The following is a 22,823-nucleotide window of genomic DNA, read 5'->3' as shown; positions in this document are numbered from 1 at the left end:
AACATAGCGCTCTCTTTTATTGAGGTTTTAATATGATTTAGGGCATTCCCTGTCTATAAAAAAGGAGCAGGAGCATGCTCTTCTTCTTACTAGTCTCCTTATAGTTGGATATTGTGGAACAGCAGCATAAATGTAGGATAATCACTTTGCTCTCTCTCACACACATGCACAAACACAAACACACATACACACATAGAGAGGGGGGGAACAGTATGCACCAGCTGCCTAGAACTGATGCAAGTCCCACAGTTGCCTGCCCCAGACAATCTGAAGCTCTGGCTTTATTGACTGGCTTACAGAAAAGGACAATGTATAGAGGCTCATTAGACTGGAAATTGAATCTGATTTCAACAGAAATGATGGACTAGTGCCCTCCACCTCACTTTATGCCATAGTTTAGTTTAGAAGACCCAGCTCTGTTCCATAGGAGTGGGGAGCATCTTGGGCTCAGGCCAGACAGCAGGGGTGGGGCTGCTGCTGTTTGGTAGCAGCACCTCACTTGCCTAATGGAAATGCTTGCTGACTATCCTGAGGCAGAACTGAAATTGTATTTATTTTTATTTAATACAGTGGTACCTCGCAAGATGATTGCCTTGGGCAACGAAAAACTCGCAAGATGAAAGTGTCTTGCGAGTTTTTTGGTGCCCTGCAAGGCGAAGATATTTTCGTCTTGCGAGGTGCATTTTCTCATAGGAATGCGTTGAAATTTAATTAATTTGTTCCTATGGGATTTTTTTTAAAAGTCACTTACCAGATAGGGAGCTGGGGAAGCACCATTGGAGGACTGACGGGGGTCCCCTGCAATTGTGATTGCCATTTTCAGAAGTCCCCCAGCAGTCCTCCGATGGTGCTCGGCAAGCCTTCCCCAGCACCATTTTTGAACTTCCCAGCCTTTTCCCCAGCCTTTTTCCTTTTGGAGGCTTGCCGAGCACCATCGGAGGCAAGCCTCCAAAAGGAGAAAGGCAGGGGAAAAGGGCTTACCCAGCTCTATCGGAGGACTGGTGAGGGTCCCCCACAACCGTGCTCGCTATTTTCAGAGGTCTCCCGGCTGTCCTCCGATGGAGCTGGGCAAGCCTCTGAAGCCTTCCCCAGCATCATTTTTTAACTTCTCGCCCTTTCCCCCTGCCTTTCTCTTTTCGCTTCAGCGGCTTGCCCAGATCCATCGGAGGACTGCTGGGGGAGCTCTGAAAGCAGCGAGCGCAGTTGTGGGGGACCCCTGCCAGTCCTCCAATGGTGCCTCCCCAACTCCCTACCTGGTAAGTGACTTTTTTTTTAAAAAAAAATTCCCATAGGAACACATTAATTATATTTCAATGCATTCCTATGGGAAAACTCTCCTCGCAAGACGAAAATGTCACAAGACGGCAGGTCTCACGGAATGAATTATTTTTGTCTTGCAAGGCACCACTGTACCTCTATAAGCGCCTGCAAAGGGCACTGCCATAGACCATTCAGGATTTATGGCTGAATGGGGATGAGATGCTTCTCTATATCTAAACCTGAATTATTTTGCTAGCAAACCATCATGGTTGCTTCATCTAACTGCCTTTGTTTCGAGTTTAAGGGGCTGCAAGAGTTAGTCAAGATGAAGTCTGGACTGACTAAAATGGTTGTGACTTCAAGGATATTAGGCTGCAATTCTATATACCCAGGAGTAGGTCCTGCTGAACCCAGTTGGGGTTGCTATCGGAATAGGCAGGTATAGGAGTGCACTGTTAGTTGCCCAGTAAAGGAGAGGCAAAACTAGGTCTTGCTTTCCTCACAGGTGAAGAGAGATGAAGCAATTCAGAGGCTAAGCAACTCTTCCTTCTGTCACCATGGAGGGCGGCAGTGGCCTGAATCATAAAGCTCAACTGATAAAGCTCTCTCTCTCTCTCATTTCAGTGTTATACAGTGGGAATTCATCAATGTTTTTAAGAAACCTATCTTCCTTTCCTAATCCAAAGCACATTCATGTCAATAAAATGATGACCTGTCATTCAGCTCCACATGCCACTTTGTTTAAAAATAAAGAGTACTCCTTCTCTTCTCATTCATGGCCCTTTGGCTGCTGCAATGACAGAAAACACTGCCAGCTTTTGTGGGAGCACGCTTGAATGACAGCAGTGGTACTGCGTAATAACTGGCATCCTGTAACGATTCCTTCCCCTCCCCTCCCTTCTCCAGCATTCACAGTTCCAAACACATGTAGCTCACTGCCAAAGAAACAAAGTCTGCAAATGCGCAAACCCTGCCACATCAACATTTTGAGCATAGTGCGGCCAAATGCCAAAAATATACAACAGACTAGGAGATAAACAGAAGGAGATTGATCACCTTTATGGGCCTGGTCAGATTTGCCGTGTCCATGAGATAAATGCCTGCACATATAACTAACAGAATGGGCTCCAATAATGGATCACAGCAGCAAACCTACACACACATGGAATTTACTGTATACAAAACCATCAGATGCAAGATATAGCAGCTAATCTATTTCTCCTTGCTCCCGAGGCATCAGCTGACTGAGATGCCTGCCTGAGTCTGGGACCACTTAATTAATCTTCATCAAAGGATTCAGAATTAAAGCTCTCTTGGCAGTGGGACAGAGTTAAATAAGGTGGATGAAAGTTTGTGAAAATGCTTATAGGACCCTCTGAAGTGCTGTCTAATAGATCTACACATGCTGCACAACCATGGCCATGAGAAACAGAGGAGGACCAGTTTGGATAGGTAGACTGGTTCAAGCACTTCCCTAGGGTGCCAGCTAATTTTAAACCAGCAGGTAAGACTTTACTAGGGCCAGGGCTATTGATAACCCATGCAAAGAGATTTGTGTCTCCAGACTGAACTGACAGTTATGTTGGCCGCAGAGTTGGCTTGTGACATTTTGGTATCTAAAATGGGAGGACAAGATGGCACCTCTGCGTTCTACAGAACAGAGGAATTTTGAGTTGATGTTGATAAGGGACCACTGTCATCTGTTACTACTGATGATGCTGTCTGGGAGATTCAGAGAGCTGAAAAGTAACTTTCTAAGCTCTGCTCCTTCCGTTGTGAGATACCTTTGTTACTATATACATGTGTAATTAGACCCAATGGTTAGGTAAAGGTAAAGGTTCCCCTTGACATTTTTAGTCCAGTCAGGTCCGACTCTAGGGGGTGGTGCTCATCCCGTTTTTCAAGCCATAGAGCCAGCGCTTGTCCGTTGTCACGTGGCCAGCGTGACTAGGGAACACCATTTTACCTTCCCACTGAGATGGTACATAGTTATCTACTCGCATTTACATGTTTTCGAACTGCTAGGTTGGAGAGGAGCCGGGACAAAGCGACGGGAGCTCACTCCGTCGTGTGGATTCAATCTTACGACTGCTGGTCTTCTGACCCTGCAGCACAGGCTTCTGCGGTTTAGCCCACAGCACCACCACGGTTACCAGTATTTTAATTCACAAACATTTCACACTGGGACGTTTTATGGGCTATGCTCCTACAAGATACACACTACCTCTCTCTATATATATATCCTTCTCACCCTAGTTCCTTGTAGTAACTTCCTCCTCAGGCTTATTGAAGTATTTTCCTTCAGTTCAATAAATGGAACTGCTGAAGCAAGGGCTGGTCTTACTAGAAGGAGGCGCAAAGTGGCAGCTTCAGAGGGAGACTTTTAATGTAATGAAACAACTACTAATTGTAGCACATTGTTTTATGGTCAGAGATGGGAAAGGTACTGGGAGGACTTTCTGTTCTTTGTGGCAGGTTGTAGGTGCTATGTACCTTGATTTGGGTGAGCCATAGGGGCTGTGATGCTTTGCCTTAGATGGCAAATTTCCTTGTAAAAAGAGCAGGGCTGCCCAACAACCATTCTAAAAATGGTGTATCTCATGTGTACAGTTATTCTGCTTAAAAGTATATTATATCCCTAACTTTTTCAAAGTAGAATCAGACCATTTTAGGGGGACAACAAGTGTTCTTTTAAAATGACTAAGGTTTGCTTCAGTAAAAATACAGGATCATTCTGCACTTTGGTTCCATTTTCATCCCTGACTCGCCTACAGGTAAGGAGAGAGTTAAAATAAAACTGGATTTATTGATTCATTTATTATTTCCCACTCCACCAAACCCAGCTTCCAACCCAAGAACTCAGATTAGCTTGATTCTTGTTGAAATTTTTATCTGTATTTAGCTCTCCTGTCCCTTCTTTTACACCCCCCCCCTCAATAAAAGTGATTATTTTATTCACAAAAGTGAATACCTTTGGTATAGAACAGAAAAGCAAGGAAATGTGTTTGGTTTGCAGGCAAGCTGCAATAATCAAGAGGACGTCCAGAATGATAAGCAAACATTTTGTTTGGATTGCATTTTGGTGTGGGGGCTTTGCTCCATAGAAGACAGTCAACTTTGGTCTTTAAATAACTTCCTTCTAATAACTGTAATTTAACCTGCCTGTGCGCAGCAGTCTCCGGATTCTTATGAGATGCTTGGCTGTTGCTTCACACAAGGCAGGGGAGCATCTCTATATAATTAAAATTACAGCTGCAGAAAGCTGTTCATGGAGTTTTCAAATCTTGGTGCCAAAAACAACATATCTACTTGTGAGGGCAGACCCCTGAGATCCATGAGATTTGAAATAAAAACTCACAATGCACAACGATAATAAAGCTGCTGTCCTAAGATTGGCACAGGAATTAGGAAGGGTCACATCTGTGTTTGTTTCCTAATGGTTCTGTAACAACAGCCTTCTAATTCACCTTCATACACTAGGCTTTCTCCTTCCCTTCATCCAGTGCCATCTTAACATATGTTTCCCACATAATAATCCCACAGGAACTCAGTGGAAGACAGTTAGAACTTTATTAGAACCAGAGCAGCGGGCAGGGCTGATTCACAACCTCTGGCTGCCTGAAACAAAGCGCCTCCCCACTCCCAAATTTCACACACAAAACTGGACTGCTCTGCCAGTTGACTTCAACAGTCCATCTGAGGGTTCTAGACCAACTCAAGGGGGAAAAGTCAGCCTTCCTGCACACACAACTCTGCTCTCCAATAAAATGTCACTGCTCTGCAACCTTTGACCTCTCACTAACCACAGTCACCACATGCAGCTACTTCACCGTGTCTAATAGTAGGGCCAACCCTGTAAGAAAGTATTTCCTGCTTACACAATAAATCAGAAGGCCGTTTTGAACCATGAATGGAAAAGGAACACCTTTGGATTCCTACGTGATTTGACAGCAGTCATTCCCATTCACTCCACCTAATGGTAGGACTGGTTGTTATTGGTGGCATAATATAAACAAATAAATAAGTCAAGAAACAGTCTCACTCTAATGGAGCTGAGAAGCTCTGTGGTTTCCAAGCAAGAGTCCATCACTCTGCTTCTCTCTCCTGTCTCAGCAGTAGCTCTGTGTTAAAACTGGCACAGTTGGCAGCTGTCATGATGGGGCTTGGTTTAGCCTGGAAAATACAGACCACTGTATATTCCTTTTGCTGCCAGAGGGAGCAATATAATCTGTCTAATGCATCTTTGGTGTAAAGAATAAGGATGGGAGCCCTCAGCTAAAAATAAAACTGTCCCGATAATTGTGTCCCTTACACCACAGCTCCTAAAAACTCCCTTTTAAAATCCTTGAGGTCCTATAATGATGCAATGGCCAAACCAGGCTGTAATGTTGGAGCTAAAAAAGCAAGGGGGTGGGGGAGAGAGAAAGAGCTAATTTCCTCTGAGCACCAGCTGCCAAAATACCATATCATAAAAAGCCTTCCTGCAGTGACAGTTCAATGCAAACACCCACAAGAACGCCTCAGCAAACCGCTTGACTCCGTCACAAGCTCCTCCTTGCTTTTCCTGTGTAAGACCTTGACACCCTTCACCCATGCAGGTATGCAGCTGTGCAGTGACAATGGAGCCCTGCAGGTGTCTGTGAGGACTGCTGTTTCAGAAGACAGACACACAGACACACAGACACACAGACACACACACACACACACACACACACACACACACACACACACACAGAGAGAGACTGCTGTGCTTTTATTGGCAGCTCCAACCCCTGCTGTTATTTAAGGGGGGACAGAAATAACAGTTTTGCTGCCATGCATTAATTCTTCTTAAAGAAGGGCCACTTTCTGTTAGAAGTAGGCAAAGAGATTGTCCCCTGCTATGCTGCTATTGTCTTTACAAACAACTGAGAGAGTCACAAAGCAACCTATAAGACACAAAGCCAGAGAATTAGATACTGGATGTTTGGAAAAAGTTCATCTTTTTTTTTTTTTTACTAAAGCTCCCAGAATCCCCTCAGCCAGGTGTCCTCTCACAAAGTAACTTTCCCAAGCTCTGAAACTAATTATCACTCTGGGCCACCCTGTGCCCCATGCTACTGAGATGAGGAGAGGTTATTCTACGGAATAGGGGAGAGTGCCTAGGAATTGAAGGCCAAGATACAGAAACTTTGGCCCTCCAGCTATTTTGGATTTTAACTCCCAGAATCCTTGGCCAGCAAGGTCAATTGTAAGGAAGTGCAGGAACATTGGGGGGCTCACATTGTCTAGCACTGCACAAAGACAATAGTTTAACAAAAATATGCTGCATTTGTCACTCAATATACACTCCAGTCCCTGAGAGAGAAGATGGCAAAAAGTACAGTATGCAAATCCAGGATGCTACCACTGACAAATGCCACCCTGATGCCAAGAACAAAACAACAACCATCCAAGCATGGTGTCCGTTAAACCTGCAGGGAGAGAGCAGAAAGTGCATAAGAACTGCACAAGCTCAGTGTGTTCCACCTTTTCAGTACAATAGGGAAGGTGAGAAATAGGGCCTTCTCGGCGGTCGCTCCTCGCCTGTGGAATAATTTACCTCCTGGTATTCGCGGAGCTCCCTCGCTGGGCACTTTTAAGAATCTACTAAAGACCTGGATGTTTCGGCAGGCCTTCTCACCAGATTACTTTTGATTTTCTTATCTTTTATTGTTTTTTACTTTTATCTGTTTTGTAATTTGTTGTTTTATTCTTATTGTATTCTTCCCTGTTGTAAGCCGCCTAGAGTAGTCCTTTGCGACTAGATAGGCGGGATATAAATAAATAAATAAATAAATAAATAAATAAATAAATAAATAAATAAATAAATAAATAAATAAATAAATAAATAAGGTGGATTTCTTTGTGTTTTTAAATGTGAGCAGCTGACAGATGAAATAAGACTTATGTGGTGCTTCAGTATGCAGTTGAACGACTTGGTTCAGTTCAGTGGTAAATATAACAGGGAGAATACTCTCTCTCTCTCTCCCTCCCCCTCCCCTCTCCCTCTCTCCCCCCCCCTCCTCTGTGTGTTTGTGCGTGTTTGTTGTATTTTTGTCATATAACATTTTATGGGAAGCTTTTGTTTCTGGCATTCATAAAGCAAAGAAAGAGTTTAGAGCTTGGACTTCCTACAATTGATGAAAGTTTACAACATAAAAGAAACTGAGATTTCCAAGGACTCATTATTTCTATTAGCTGATACATACACACTTTTGTGTTTATTTATAATTTGGCTTTATAATTAAATACACTTATTTGTTGATTGCAAATCTCTGTTGTGTTTTGGGTAGAACTCTCAAGTGTTCAAGGGCTTTCTTTTACAGTGCAAAGCAACTTCCAGTGGCTTCAGGTTAAGTGGAGGGAAACTGAGCTGCTTAATCCTTTCTTTTCTTTTCTTTTTTTTTGCCAACTATTTGCCCAATGAGCATTTGCCCCTCCTAGTCTGCTTTCTGGCCATTTGATTGGAGAAGTTACAGGTTGCTCACATCTTTAACCCAGCAATGAGAAAAATCAGAGGGCAGAGGCTGGTGGAAATCAGGGTACAGAACAACACTTGGAAGGATGCAGATCGCCCTGCCTGGTTTGGGAGTTTAAAGAGACTGTTTGAAGACGAGGAACGGATTCAGACCTCATTGTTTCATTTATGCAGACATTCCTGAAGTCTGAACTCAGGACTACTGAGCTATTTCCCAGAGTTTGGGGGCAGAGGGGAATTACTTGGTTTGCCATCTCCAACTGAAAGAGGGGAGTTCATCACCACAAATCTCATACAGACATCATAAGGATCTGAGTTGCAAGCAAAATTAACCCTCTAACTCAGTGTTTCCCACATGTTTTCAAGCAGTGACTCCCTTTTATAATACTCAAGTAACCTGTGAGCCCACCGCCATATTTGCATGAAAAGGTATTTTAACAGATGTTTTAAAGAAAACACATTAAAATATTTTTTCAACTACAACCTTGATGCAGAAAGTGGAGTGTCTCACTGCCTTCCTCCACCCTTCCCCCCTGCAACATGTGCACGAAGGAGCAAGAGAAATCATGCATTGGTCCACATTTGAACAAGTAAGATAGAATCGGCTTTATATATTTTAGCCAACCAAACACACCCATCCGGACAACATTATCTCCACCCCTCCCTTCTTCTCACCAGCCCATTTCATCTTCCGGCTCCCTCTGCTGCTCCAACCTTTGCAGTGGCCAAGCTGCCACTGCCACTGCCACCTCCATGTTCCTTGCTTGGGAGAGGCTGCCTGGGCCTGTCTTGGGCCTGAGGCACCCGGTGCTTGAGATCCAGCAGGAACTGGAGATGAGAAGGAATGTGACAGCAGGGTGATGGGGGCTACAACCAGCAGAGGTGGTAATACTGAGGAGCCATTTCAGGCTGCTGCCTGGTGCCCCACAAGCACTACAAATGTGAAGCTGCTCATTCTGTTTATCAAGCTTCTTCATCTGTTCCTGCAACTTCCACAATTCAGCGTCAGCATTCACACTACAGTTGATGTCCTGCATGGTACCCTGTGGCTTCATCTGACTGGCCTGATGACCCTCTCACCCTACATGGCAACAGGAGTCCTGCCACCACCTTCCCGCTTTCTTTCCCCTTACCCTTCTATTAAGTAGTACAGTGGTGCCTCGCTTTACGATTGCCCCACATTACGACAAATCTGCTTTACGACGATCTTTTTGCGATTGCAATTGCGATCGCAAAATGATGGTCTAAATGGGGGAATTTCGCTTTGCGATGATTGGTTCCTTGCTTCGGGAACTGATTCCTAGCAAAACAATGATTTTTCAACAGCTGATCGGCAGTTTCAAAATGGCCATCGCGTAAATAAAATGGCCCCCCGCTGTGTTTAGGGATGGATTTCCCACTTTACAGGCAGTGAAAATGGCCGCCCTATGGAGGATCTTTGCTGGATGGTGAGTTTTAAGCCCATTGGAACACACTGAAAGATTTTCAGTGCGTTTCAATGGGCTTTTTATTTTTGCTTTACGATGTTTTTGCTTAACAGCGATTTTCGTGGAATGGATTTTTGCCGTTAAGCGAGGCACCACTGTACTCCCCCCCACTCCCTTCTCTTCCCTAACCACAGGCTGGATTAAGTGGGACCTGACCATTCTACAGGTGTAGAAGTGCAGCCTCACCTCTCACTACTCTGAACAGTTATTGCTGCCTCTTTTGGGGCAGAGCCCACCTTAGTCATCTGCAGCTACCCCCCCAGGAAACACATAATGACCCCCTTGGGAGTCACAACCCCCATGTTGGGAACCATTGCTCTAATTGGAGGGTTGGAGACTCCTAATCCTGTGGCAGCATTTCCCACTGCTGTATTTATACCAAGTGATAAAACTAGCTAAGAGAGTGCTGATAAATTGAGTGAGGCTAGCATTGCAGTTGACATTAAAAACTACGGTGAATGATTCTAACCCCAGTCCCTCCCAGCAGAGTGTTTACCCAAAGCCAGTGAAGAACTTAATTACTTCAGTAGACAAGCTCAAGCATGAACACAGTTTGAAGATGATGACATTCCTGAAAATGTCAAGATGAGAAAAGTTGAGAGCTTTTACATTTTAGAATTGCTGTAGATTATGGAACAAATACTTCTCTGGATAACTCTATAAAATAGTACACTTGGCTATGGAGCCAGGCACCAGGAATTCAGTTCACCAATGTGCCTTATAGAAGAGCCAGGATGTTTAGCCACGAGCAAGCTGCACCAGGGTGCCCCAAGATGAAGGCAACTGTAAACCACTTTTGTATCCTCTCTACCTATAAAATCCTGGAAAGGGTGACCATACATTAGAATCGACTTCATAGAGGTATTTCCTATGTATTTTTTTCTAATACCTAGGAAAAACAGATAAAGGCATGGCAGATCCATCAGAACTTGAGGCTCAGTTCTTCCTAAGCCACCAGTAGGATGACAGTACAATCCTACCAATACATGCCTACTCATGCCTACTCAGAAGCAAGCATTGTTGCATTCATCTCAGTGTAAATAACTGTACACAGGATTGTAGCTTAAAAGAATACCTACTGTCTTTTTATCCAACCCATCCACTTTACAGGGGCTGAAGGATGTTCAGTTCAAAAATATGTTAGCTCTGGACATTCTTAAGGATGGTAGCATTATATATAAAACAGATAACAATATACAGAAGCTTGACGTTTAAAGTATAAGCGTAATGGGTTGCTCTGGATTTTGCTGCCCTCAAAATTACAAGTGTTGGCTTTGGCATTGGCTGTGCTAAGTCAGAAGTGTTCCTCGTCCACACAGGTAATTTATTAATAACGTCCCTGAAATTGAAATGTATAAGAGAAAACAAAGACAGATAAGGAGGGAAGAGCTTTAATTTGGAGCAGCTGATGAAAGAAAGAGAAAAAGCCTTCTAGTTGTGAAGGAAGCAGTGAGGAACCCTGAAAAGAATAAACACAGCTGAAGTAAGTGCTGGAGAAGTAATCCAGAAATCAGTAGGATACAGTCATCAAATTAAGGTGAACCTGAATGGAGTGACATGGTAGTAATACATACAATTAGCATGCATATGTGAAATCTTTTGTCAAGAACATCTATTTCATGAAGAACTGCAGCATACTTGAGACAGAAGAGGCTGGAAGACAGGTGGTGCCTTGCTTAGGATTTATAACTGCAGAGATATGACATATCAAATGCTGTTAGAAGAACCCATAGAAAGCAATGGCTCTTCTTCATTACATGGGCCAGAAAGTATCTACGGCTTTTAGCATTAATCTGACTGAAGAGTATAAAACAGAGTATTATCCCAGTTTCTTGGGGATGTCATTGCCATTTCTTTTGGTAACTATCAGTTTAGGATGATGCCTCAAGATTTAACAAGTTCACCTGTCACTTTTTGGAGAATGACAGAAAAAGATCTTCCTGTTTGGCAGGGGACCCTTTTTCCTCCAGGGTTCTCTCCACCTCTACAGTTCTGTGACTCTTTCGTTCACAGCATGTACAAAACAGACTTTATTTATTTACTTTACAGAAGTTGCTATATTTCTGAGTGATTTCATTATTTTCTCAGCCATTCAAGAAGATCCTGAAGAACACCCACTGAATATTTTAACAAGAATCCAGGCTTTTCAGACGTCAGTGAAATATTTACCATGTCATCAGCCATTTAGGAATAGTGGCTGCTGATAATATTACCATTTGGTCGACGCAAGCCAAGAACTTTGTAGGTTATTAAGATTTGCTGGATATTATACAAGACTTGTAAAATGGAATTCCATTATCTCAAAGTCAATACATTCATGAGTGGCAACTATAAGTGATTATAAAGGAATGAGGAGCAACCTTGTAAAAGCAGATGGGATACAGCATATCAAGAGGCTTCTGCTTCTTAAATTAATGGAATTCAGTGGTACCTTAGGAGATAAAGGCAGACTAAACCAGTATAAAAATGCCTACACTGTTTTCTAGCAAATCCTTATGCTAAATGTGAGTGTTCGTTTAGGTGAAAGACTACATGTGTACGTTTCAGCAAAATGAGATTCCAAAGAAATGAGATGCAATAACTGCCAAACCATCACATTAATTTTCATGCATGCAAAGGTATGCTTATTATATATGCCAGATATTCAAGCTGGATTTAGAAAAAGAAGAGTCACAAGATATCATATTGCAAATGTAAATGCAAACTGGAGCTTACTAAAGAAATTCAGAAAAAAATGAGTCTATACTTTATAAAGTATAGCACAGTCTATGACTGTATGGACTCTGAAAAGATGTGAACCATTTAAATGGATTTAACCAAAAGAGGTTAAATCCATTTAAAAGAAATGGGTGTAACCTGTGATGCATAATCTGAACTTTGGACAAAAGGGTACAGTTAGGACAGAATATGGAGGGATAGAATGATGTCTTACTAGCAAAGGTTTGAGGCAGGGGTATATTTATCTCCACGTCTGTTCAACCTAAGTGCAGAACATGTCATATGAAAAGCTGTGTTTGTTTAGATGAAGGAGGAGTGAAAATTGGTGGAAGAAGGATCAGTATTTTAAGATATACAGATGACACCATACTACTGGCAGAAAACAGCAATGACTTGAAATGACTGAAAGTTTAAAAAGAAAGTTTAAAATCAGGATTATAGCACAACATTGTTAACATGATTGTTAAAAGCCTGTCTGAAAAGGTAGGTCTTCAGCTGTTGATGAAAGGGTAAAATGGTAGGGTTTATTAACCAAACAGGTAGATGTGAACAGGTTTACAGAAGGCTCTAAAGTAGAAGCGCTGTAACTCAAGAGGTACCACATATGCTTCATATACAGAAGGTGTTAATTAATTAGAAAGTGTGAAGCTGCATCAACACATCTGTTTAAAATGATCAGTGTGTTGGGAAACAGAGAAAGTCTGCACAGTATAATCATTAGGCTAGGACTTGGCAGACCTGGGTTCATATTCTCAGGTATAAAACACTCTGGGTGGCATTAGGTGACTCATACTCTCAGCCTGGCCTACCTCACAGGACCATTGGGTCAATAAAGTGGATTGTAATCCATAACAGCTCACAGTAGAATATGTTTGTTAGTCTTAAAGGAACCACAATATCTTTGATATATTTAATTTTAATTTGTATCTATTTTTATTTTGCTGAAGCAAACTAACTTGCCTATCTCCGAAACTTCTGGTTTACAAATAGTTTGACCTGGCTCATGATAGCTACTTGTGTGGTATTTTGATTTTGCTGCTTAAAAATGCACAAACACACACACAAAACCCTATTGAGGTCTCACTTTTCCCAATTTCTCCTGTCTATAACGAATACCTATGCTATTTAGTAATTGCAGAGTGAATGAATGGGTCTAGAGCAGTGGTTCCCAATCCTGGATAAGTCAGGTATTTTTGGATTGCAGTTGCCAGAAGCCTTCACCACTAGCTGTGTTGGCTGGGGTTTCTGGGAGTTACAGTTCAAGGGCATCTGCGTCACCCAAGGTGAGGACCACTGGTCTAGAAAAACAATTTCAAGCAGGTATTTACAGTCATTCCAGTTTGATCCAGAGTTACATAATGAAGACAAACAGCAAAATAGCTGCATTTAAATTCACTTGAGAAATATGCTTACAAATCATGTAATTTGGATGATAAGAGAGAAAGAGAGGAAAACTCACTATCTTACAGACATAAAACCTGGGAAAAGCAGAACAGCCCAGATCTCAGCAAAAGAAGGAGAGGTAGCTAACCGATGTGAATGTCAAAATGAAGTCATAAAAATAGGCTACGATTCTGCAGAATGTCAAGACGCCTCTTAAGAACAAGAGATAAACATTTTTAGTCCAAGGAAACTGCCACTTGGAGGATGACTCTTCTGTCTGAATTTGTCTTTCCTTTAAGATCAGTTGGTGTGGCCACTGTCTTCTAAGGCACAGTTGGTGGCAACATGGGGGAGTGGGCTTTTCATCTGGCAGTGCCCCCATACGCTGTCCCCCCCCCCCCGGAGATTCATAGTAATTTCCTCTGTATGTGTGTTCTGCCAACAGTGGAAAAATATTTCTTTCAAACAAAAGAAAGACTGTGCTGCTTTATTTAACTTTTTCTATTGTTACTGCTGGCTCTTTGTGTTATTTTGTTCTTGATGTCTGGTATTTTTATTTTAATGATGTATTACTTTTACTTTACTCTGGGCGTGGTGGCGCTGCGGGTTAAACCGCAGAAGCCTCTGTGCTGCAAAGCCAGAAGACCAGCAGTCGTAGGATTGAATCCACCCAACGGAGTGAGCTCCCGTTGCTTGTCCCAGCTCCTGCCAACTTAGCAGTTCAAAAGCATGCAAAATGCAAGTAGATAAATAGGTACCACCACAGTGGGAAGGTAACGGCGTTCTGTGTCTAGTCGCGCTGGCCACGAGACCACGGAAACTGTCTATGGACAAGCACTGGCTCTACAGCTTGGAGACGGGGATGAACACCGCCCCCTAGAGTTGGACACGACTGGACTAAATTCAAGGGGAACCTTTACCTTTACCTTACTTTTATTTTTATCCTTGGATTTTTTTTAAAAAGGGATCCTAGGTTTGCTGAATACTCCATCCTCCAGTGAACACAAAAAACTGAATTTCCATTGACTATCCACACTACAGCTGACTGGACAGCTTAGAGAGTTAGGTCTATGGTTGAGGAGTCCGAGGTCAGTGCAGTTCGATTCTCCACTTTGGCAAGCTGCAGAGTCTTAAACTGTCCCCAAAAGAAAGTAATGGTAAATCATTTCTGATTATACCTAGAAATCCCTGGAAAAGCTCACCATAAGTCAGAGTCAACAACTTTATTATATCCATATTACAGGGTACCCCATGTTTTTTTCTTTGTGTTCCTCTCACTGTGTTCCACCCACACCCATAATGTAGCCACAAAGGCAGTGTTACCTCCTCTCTTTTCCTTAACCCTCATTTAGATTCTAGAACCACATTCTTATCAGTTTAATATCTGATATGACCTCTGTTTGAGTATATATTGAATGAATTTGGGGTCTGGGAGATTGAATAGGGGCTTGCTCCATCCATTCCATACATCTACCCGGTATTGCAGTACAGTGGTACCTCGGTTTACAAACGCCTCGGTTAACGTAATTTTCGGTTTACGAATGGAAATCCATTGAAAATAATGTCTCAGTTTATGATTTCCCCCCACAATACAAAGCAAGTTTGCATTGCACCTGGGAGGTTTATAGCACCACCCCCATGCATGCATTCCTATGGGAAACTGCACTTCGGTTTGCAAATATTTTGCATTACAAAATGTCCCGGAGAACACATTAACTTCATAAACCGAGGTACACCTGTATATTCAGGAACAGTGCACCTCCCCTTTGGGTTATTGTTTTGTGTGATTTGTAAGTATGTCATGGGGTGGGTTGTAACACTCACCCAGAGAATGTTTACACTAATAGTTTCCAATTAATCCCTAACTTTTTAATTATGTATATATGTACTGTGTGTGTATATACGTTCATATGTATGTATATAGTTGGAGTCACAATCAAGCTCAGAAATTATCGTACTTGCTTATATCCTCCGTTTCCCAGTCTGCCTTGACCAAAATCTTTTGACTTCCTGTTTCCAAGGGCCATTTCCCCCAGCAAACAAAACAGGTAATCAGCAGTTGATATAACAAAATATGTGTCAGTTTCATTTTCTATATCACAGTTTCTACAGCCTTATAGCTGGATCCTGTTCAATTTTTTACTCAAACATAAGCACTGATGCATTCAATGCAATTTATGCTGACTGTTCCATATGGATTTCCCAACAGTAAAACTATTAACACAATAAAAACTGCAACCATGCAGGGTGGATAAAAATCAATGGTTTTTTAAAAAATAAAATGGATTTTAGCCAACAGAGAAAGAAGAGGCATCCCTAACACATCATCACCTCTAGAGTCATCTTCTTCCACATTGTCTCAATTGCACATATTCTAGTAAGCATCTGCTGAAAACTACAATGCTATTTTGTTCCTTTTCTCCTTGATATGTTTTTAATTAGAAAAAAGATAGATGTAGCAGTAAAAAAAAAAACACACACAGCCTGACTACAAATGGATCACAGTATCATCTGTACCTTCCCAAAAATTATATGTACAAGGCAGTATGGTTGTACAACATAAATTTTGTCTGGAAGCGCCTCTGCATTTAAAAACATATTTTTAACCTGCTTGGAATAAGTCTTTTTTGAGCAGAAAAGGAGAACACATACTTTGGTAGGTAGGTAGGCAAGCAGGCAGGCAGGTAGGTGTAGACAGACAGACAGACAGACAGACAGACAGACAGACAGACAGACAGACAGACTTCTGAACCTTCAATGGCTTGGCATTTGAAAAATTAATTACAAAATGTTTTTCTACACTGGGTAATTAAAGTACTATTCTACCCTATGGGCACAGTGAGGAATGGCTCACTGCACTGTGATTCCAGGCAGATTCCAAACAAAACAAAACAAAACAAAACAAAGCTAACATCAAGCAGGGATAGAACAACCAATTATCCAAAGGTTATCTCACTCCACAGTTGCCCTTGCAACATCTCTTAATAGCTTTGCCAGCACAGTACAGAATATTATTTAATAATCTCAAAGCAAAAGAGGCTGGGCCTGTTTTTCACCGTAAAGAGACAAAACAGCAGACCATAATCTTGGAGGCAAACTAGGATCTCCGCAAATCAGGGCAGGCGTCATGGAGTGCCAGCTACTAGCACGTTAATGAAGATGATTATGCAGACATCAGTAACTGTCACATTTTTTTTCCTACTGTGAATCACAGAGCCCAAAGATGCACAGACCAGATAAACAAACAGCTGATACAACAGCCAGTGGCAGAGTAAACAGTTAAGCAGTCAAACAATTCAACCTTAGTGTGGGCTGTGTTGTCTTTTTATAGCTAATTTACCCTACTTAGTTGCCAGGTTTTCCTAACTACACTCACCTTTGAACTGGATATACAAATATGTCTTGTGAATCTCATTTGACTATCCCATTTGTCACCAAATATCTAAGCAAATGAGATCAATCACACAGGCTTGTCTTTCCCTGTTAGGCTTACATTGTGCCATTGGTTCAGGGGCTGGGATATGCTCAAGCCTCCACTTAGCTTCTATCTTACCCATGGTTCCTTGGCCTCCCAATCCATATGAGCACTTCAGATGGAATGATAAGGCTCATTATAAATTGATTACTAAAAAGGACAGGGATGGCTTTCTACAGGTTAAATAAAGTTAAGTTTAACACAACCTACAAACAATATTCAGGCCCACCACAAAAATACAACAAATGTTACAGTCAGCAAAGGACAAAAGGGACCCCCTCACCACTACAGGAGTATACTGGATACCTTGCAGTTGTGCCCAGGTATATATTGGAACTACAAAACGCTAGCATTTGTAGACTAAAACAACCAAAAAAATTGGCAGTAGCTGAACATGCCCTGAAACAAGCTGGACATGAAATTCTATTTCAAAATACTGAAGTACTGGACAACACCAGCAATCATTATGTTAGATTGCACAGGGAAGCCATTGAAATCCACAAATACCAGCAGAGCTTCAACAAAAAGGAAGAAAATCTAAAACCCAACAAAGCCTGGCTCCCAGCACTGAAAAATACAGCCTGCAAAAGGTCAAGAAACTCTACCCAGCCACAAGGACCTGTGATCACTGCACACAAAAGACAAGCTAACGACACCCGTCAATCACAGTGACAGATTAGCTCTCCCCTTATCAGAACAATACACCCACAACAAAAAACACCATAATCACCCAGTCTCCTGAAAAGGACAAAAGCTGATCCCACAGCTATAAATACTCAGCTATCCCACAAACTGCATCAGAGCACAGAGTTCTGACTCCTGTCCTCTGAAGATGTCAGCCACAGAGACTGGTGAAACATTAGGAAGAAAAATCCTCAGAACATGGCCAAATAGCCTGAAAAACCTACAACAGCCAAAGTTTAAGTTTGTTAGTTACAATTCAGTAGTTGCCACCAGTTCTTTTCGTCAGTGATGATGTTGTTGATGTTGAGGTGACAATGAGGTAGATGGGAAGATACTATGTTTTAAACCAAATGCAAATGGATTATAGCATTGAGGTTTTTTTAATGAAGTCATTAAAAGAACAATATTTTCGTTAACCTTTGAGAAACATAAAATAAAATGTCTACTTTCTACATTATTGTAACTATAATGATGGGGGCATAACAAATTACTTTTCTAAGTAAATTTCTAGGCTCTAGTTATACTGACAAAGAATTTAATTTTTCAGATTCCTTATCATGACCATCATTTTGCTCATGCTGGTCAACAGAAGTACCTCTATGCAACTGTCACAACTAGAGGTGAACAACTTCAGCAATAAAACTGCAAGGAATTCCCTAAGAAACACCGTGGACATTAGCCACTCCAAACTATAGCAAGTGCATCAAGGTTCAGCTAGACCTCAGGAATTGGGCAAGTTAAGGATAAAGATCATTCCTTTCTAGGTCAAATTAAATGGCTTAGAATTAAGTTAATACAATTGTGACCTGTTATTCATTTGGTTCTGTGTTACCTCTTATCTCCTCCTCCATTACCATTATGAACAGCATCAGCTATAAACACTCTAGGAACATTTAAGTAAAAAAAAACATATGAACAAGTAGAATATAGGTCTGAGCTTCCTTGGCAATAGTATTTGTGAAAGGAAGTTAATGGTCGTATTAGACCATAAGCTGTCAACAGTGTGATGTGGCAAACCCCCCCCCCCCAAGAGCAATTGCAACACGTGGTTGTACTAGCAGAAGTATAGTGTCTGGATCAAAGGAAGTAATAGTACCACTCAATTCCGCTTTGGTCAGACCTCACTTGGAATACTGTGCCCCATTCTGAGCATCATAATTTAGAAATGATATTGATATGCTGGAATGTGTCCAAAGAGAGTGGTCAGAGTGGTAAAAAGAGTGGAATAGCTAAGGGAGCTGGGTGTTCTTAGTTTTGGGACAGAGAAATCTGACATGTGATACGACAGCCATCTTCAAATATTTGCTTAAGAAATGGTAGCAACTCTTGAAATTTTGTGGATGTCAGTTAGCTAATGTCAGTCTTATCCCATCCTGAAATTGCAGAGTTATGCATCAATCAGTCTTCTCCATCCCTTGTTACTCATACGACGTGATGTCATTTTTGTACTGAAACATTGAACTGGCTTGGAAAGCTGGAGTTCCAGAAGACAACATATGACAGAAATCTAGTTCAGATGTTTCCTAATTGCTAGGTCTGGATCAACAAAGAAAGAAACAGACAATGCAAACCAAAATAAAAGTGTTCTTCTCAGCTCTTAATTAAAACAGCTGTATGAAGATAAATACTATCCCTGTGGGTAACTTCCTCTGTCTTCCTTCTAACCATATGTAACAATTCACTCTTGAAGCATATTCTCCCAGACAATTGAGCTGCTCAAAATAGGCTCTGTCCTCTAACACATTTATGTCACTAAATAAAGAATGTGCTGGCAGAGATGGTTAAGTATTCTGACCATAATGCCACATGAACTAGACCTTTCTTTTAGATGGGATCAAAGCCTTTTGCCCGCGGCTTGCTGCATAGCAATAACCACAGCCACTTGCCTCATTAAAGGAACTAACAACAAAGACAGCCATAAATAATCAGTTTGCATAGGAGCTTTTATCTTTTGCAAAGTCTTTTGGCACATAAGCAATAACTTGACAATGAGTTAAAAATTTAGGCAAAGGTACCAGGACAGATTTCTATCAACACTAGAAGGTAGACACTGTGAGACAGACCCAATGTAACAAATACCTATAACAGCGGTATGCAACTCACTGAGAAGAGGAACTATGAATTATCAACTGTGCCACTTTCCTTTGAGGGTTCTCCCCACTCTTCCCCCCCCCCCCAATAAGATCTGGTCTCTTAAAGGTAGATGGGTGATTGCAGGTGTTTTATGCCAGTTTCATAAAAGGGATGTGAAAGATCAAGTTGAGCAATAAGCATTCCTGGAAAATGCTCTTTTTCTTATTCAGGGCATGCAGGTCTTGTCAATTAGCTCTCGGCCCTCAGAGGAACTTTGTGAGCTACTTATAGCAACTCACAACTAGTGTGTGATGTCATAGGAGTGATCCGACACACCAAAATACAGATGATTTAAGTTAATTCATGAGCAAGGGAAGCTGGCATGTGACTGTTCTGTTGGCCCCGGACTCCCACTGTCTCCTAGTCATATGTCTATACAAGTGAAAGAATTCTTGTTGATACTGACAGAAAATAGAACCTTGCCATCTTGCAAGGTGAGGATTTTGATTTTATTCATGAAGGCTTTCACGGCTGGGATCTAATGGTTGTTCTGGGTTTTTTGGGCTCTTTGGCTGTGTTCTGAAGGTTGTTCTTCGTGACGTTTCACCAGTCTCTGTGGCCGGCATCTTCAGAGGACAGCAACCTGTCCAGGTTGCTGTCCTCTGAAGATGCCGGCCACAGAGACTGGCGAAACGTCAGGAAGAACAACCTTCAGAACACAACCAAAGAGCCCAAAAAACTCAGAACAACGATTTTGATTTTATCATGTATTTTTGGTGGCAGTGGTTTCTCGTCCTTGCTCATTAGAATAAGACAAGTGAGGATTTCTGTCTCTAATGTATTTCTGTCTCTAATGTATTGTCAGCTTTACGATGACCATTTTTATGGCTTTCAAATGTCTGAGTGATGTTTGCTGGCTGTGTAGAATACCCAGAAATCCAAGCTGAATGGCCATTCATTAGGGGACAAATCCTCACCTATCTTATTTTCAAGAGTGAGAATGAGAAACCATTACCACTTTAAAAAATGATAAAATAAATCCAAACCATCACTTTGCAAGGTGGCAAGGTTCTATTTTCTGCCAGTATCAACAAGAGTTTCTTTCACTTGTAAAAACAGTTTTTGTGAAAATTATACCACTGGACAAAATTTCATCAGTTGTTACCTTGTCACACAGTCCTTTAAGAATAAGAAGCACTAAGCAGGCTGTCTGTGTCTGATCAGTTAATCCTTCTGCACTTATTGTGTGCATGTATTTTGCTTCATAAAGGAAAAATGCAAGATTTGTACAAAAGACACTTTTCACAAATTGTGAAAACCTCAACAAAAAAAAAGATTAGCCTGTTTCATTCTTGAACTGGCAGTATGAAATCTTGTGGTGGGGTATGTTTCAGTAATTTCTAAGCAGAGTGTCCTGAACTTTTGAGATACTCTGTCTCATAAAAATATATATGCCTTTGAAAACATTCTTCACATCAGTTTTACAGCTGGAAAAACAAAATTAACAATTAGCACATTTCCCAAAATTTCTCACTTAAATTATGAGTGGAGATTTTAATCTAGGTGCTAAATATAATTACTAATTCCTATTAGAGGAGACCCATTAAATGAATTGTATTTTTACAGACAACAACAATGGAAGTCCCACTGATTCAATGATTCTACTCTAGTGGGAATTAACAGTTGGATTTAGCTCCAAATCTCCAAGCTAGGAGACAAATATGATATCCACTGGAGTATTTAGCATGATGCATTTCCTAAAGTATACTTCCTTGATACTGTAAACTGGATGTCACAAACATTTTCTGCTTTGTAGATTCCAGACAGGAACATCTTTGCACTACAAAATCCAATGTCAGCTGTAACAAGATGGAGACCAAAGCAAAACATTTCTTACCCTATAGTAATCTGTGCTATACACATCTCTTGACATTCCAAAATCTCCAATTTTCACCAGCAGGTTTTCACCAACTAGGCAATTCCGAGTGGCAAGGTCACGATGCACAAAGTGTTGTGATGCCAAGTAAACCATGCCAGCTGCAATCTGCTGGGCAATATGCAACATCTGTGACTGGGTGAGCTCAGTTAGAAGATTGCCTTCTGCCATCAGAACTGCATCTGGTCCATGTGCCCTGCATTGGAAAAATAAGAATTTAAGCAGTTCCAAAGAAACATCCTCTGTAAATTGGATCCAGTCCCATAGCATCAAATATATCCCAGCACACTTCACAGCAATTTAAAATGCATATGATGAAAAACCACGCACACCAATATTTGCTATAAAAATGGTGGGAAATACTTAGAATGGCTTCTTTCCTCTCTGAATGTGCATCATTTCTGGATCATATCCACAGTTTTTGCCTAAATTAAGAATTCCAACTGCATGATAGAAAGCAATAAAATGAGAATATCAAGGCCTGGATGGATAAATCTTGTCATTGCAAATCAAACTTTTAATAGCTATCAAAGTCTTTTTGGCCAGGAGAGCAACTGGATTCCAGCCAGGCACTGAGAGAGCATAGGAAACCTCAAACCCTATTCTGTGGGGAAACTCTTATTTTCTTTAGGAGCCCTGTGGAGAATTCTGGCCAAGAGAAATGAAATGGGTCATATGAACTCCAGGCAAATGAGAAGTAGCGGCCAAAGGGAAACATGGACATAGAAAAAACGAAATATAAGAGACATTGGTATTGATTTAATATTCTATATTGCCTTGTGAAGCTCGATCACTAGGTACAGCATTAACATTGTTTTTATTTTATTCAAGCTGCATAAACATTTAAAAAGGAAGTATCATGGATAAGAATTGTACTGTTCACATTATTCTGCCCTAAACATTTGAAACTGTAGCCAGAAAGAAAAAAAAGCAGTGCTTAGAATGAAATTTTTAAATGAAGCAAACTGGTATTCATTCATTCCTGTTTCCATATTTTTGTTATCCCCAGAATGTTTTTTTTTTCTGAAAGAAAAACTGTAGAACAATCAGGTGAGGCAGGGAGAAAAGGAAAGGAAAGGAAAGGAAAGAAACTTAGTATTTCTGACCAGGAAAGGCAAATGCTGAAATCCTAAGGTGAAGACAAATGGTTTGCAAGCCTGACCTTAAATTCTTTCATCATTGGATGTTTGGGAGCATTGTTTCTGATTTCTCAGATGTAAGCAGAAGTTTCTTTCATATTTTAAAGCTTTTTCTCCACAAAACTAGAAACATTTTAAAAAACATTGACATCAGTAGTTTTCAGAGGAG

At 41.2% G+C, this 22,823-nt stretch overlaps 1 protein-coding gene across 15 annotated transcripts in view; it reads right to left on the bottom strand.

Annotated features, from left to right (window-relative positions):
* Window positions 1-22,823, bottom strand: part of NTRK2 (neurotrophic receptor tyrosine kinase 2) — a 214,899-nt gene that overhangs the window by 10,292 nt on the left and 181,784 nt on the right. For all 15 annotated transcript variants that reach the window (XM_078386149.1, XM_078386138.1, XM_078386136.1 and 12 more), the window contains one exon: window positions 21,477-21,711. In XM_078386149.1, coding sequence (XP_078242275.1) covers window positions 21,477-21,711 — 235 coding nt within the window. The remainder of the gene's footprint in view (window positions 1-21,476; window positions 21,712-22,823) is intronic.

Source organism: Pogona vitticeps, chromosome 2 (assembly GCF_051106095.1).
Source record: "Pogona vitticeps strain Pit_001003342236 chromosome 2, PviZW2.1, whole genome shotgun sequence".
Lineage (NCBI taxonomy): Eukaryota > Metazoa > Chordata > Lepidosauria > Squamata > Agamidae > Pogona > Pogona vitticeps.
The sequence above is the reverse complement of the archived record's forward strand: the minus strand, read 5'-3'. Positions and strand labels throughout refer to the sequence as shown.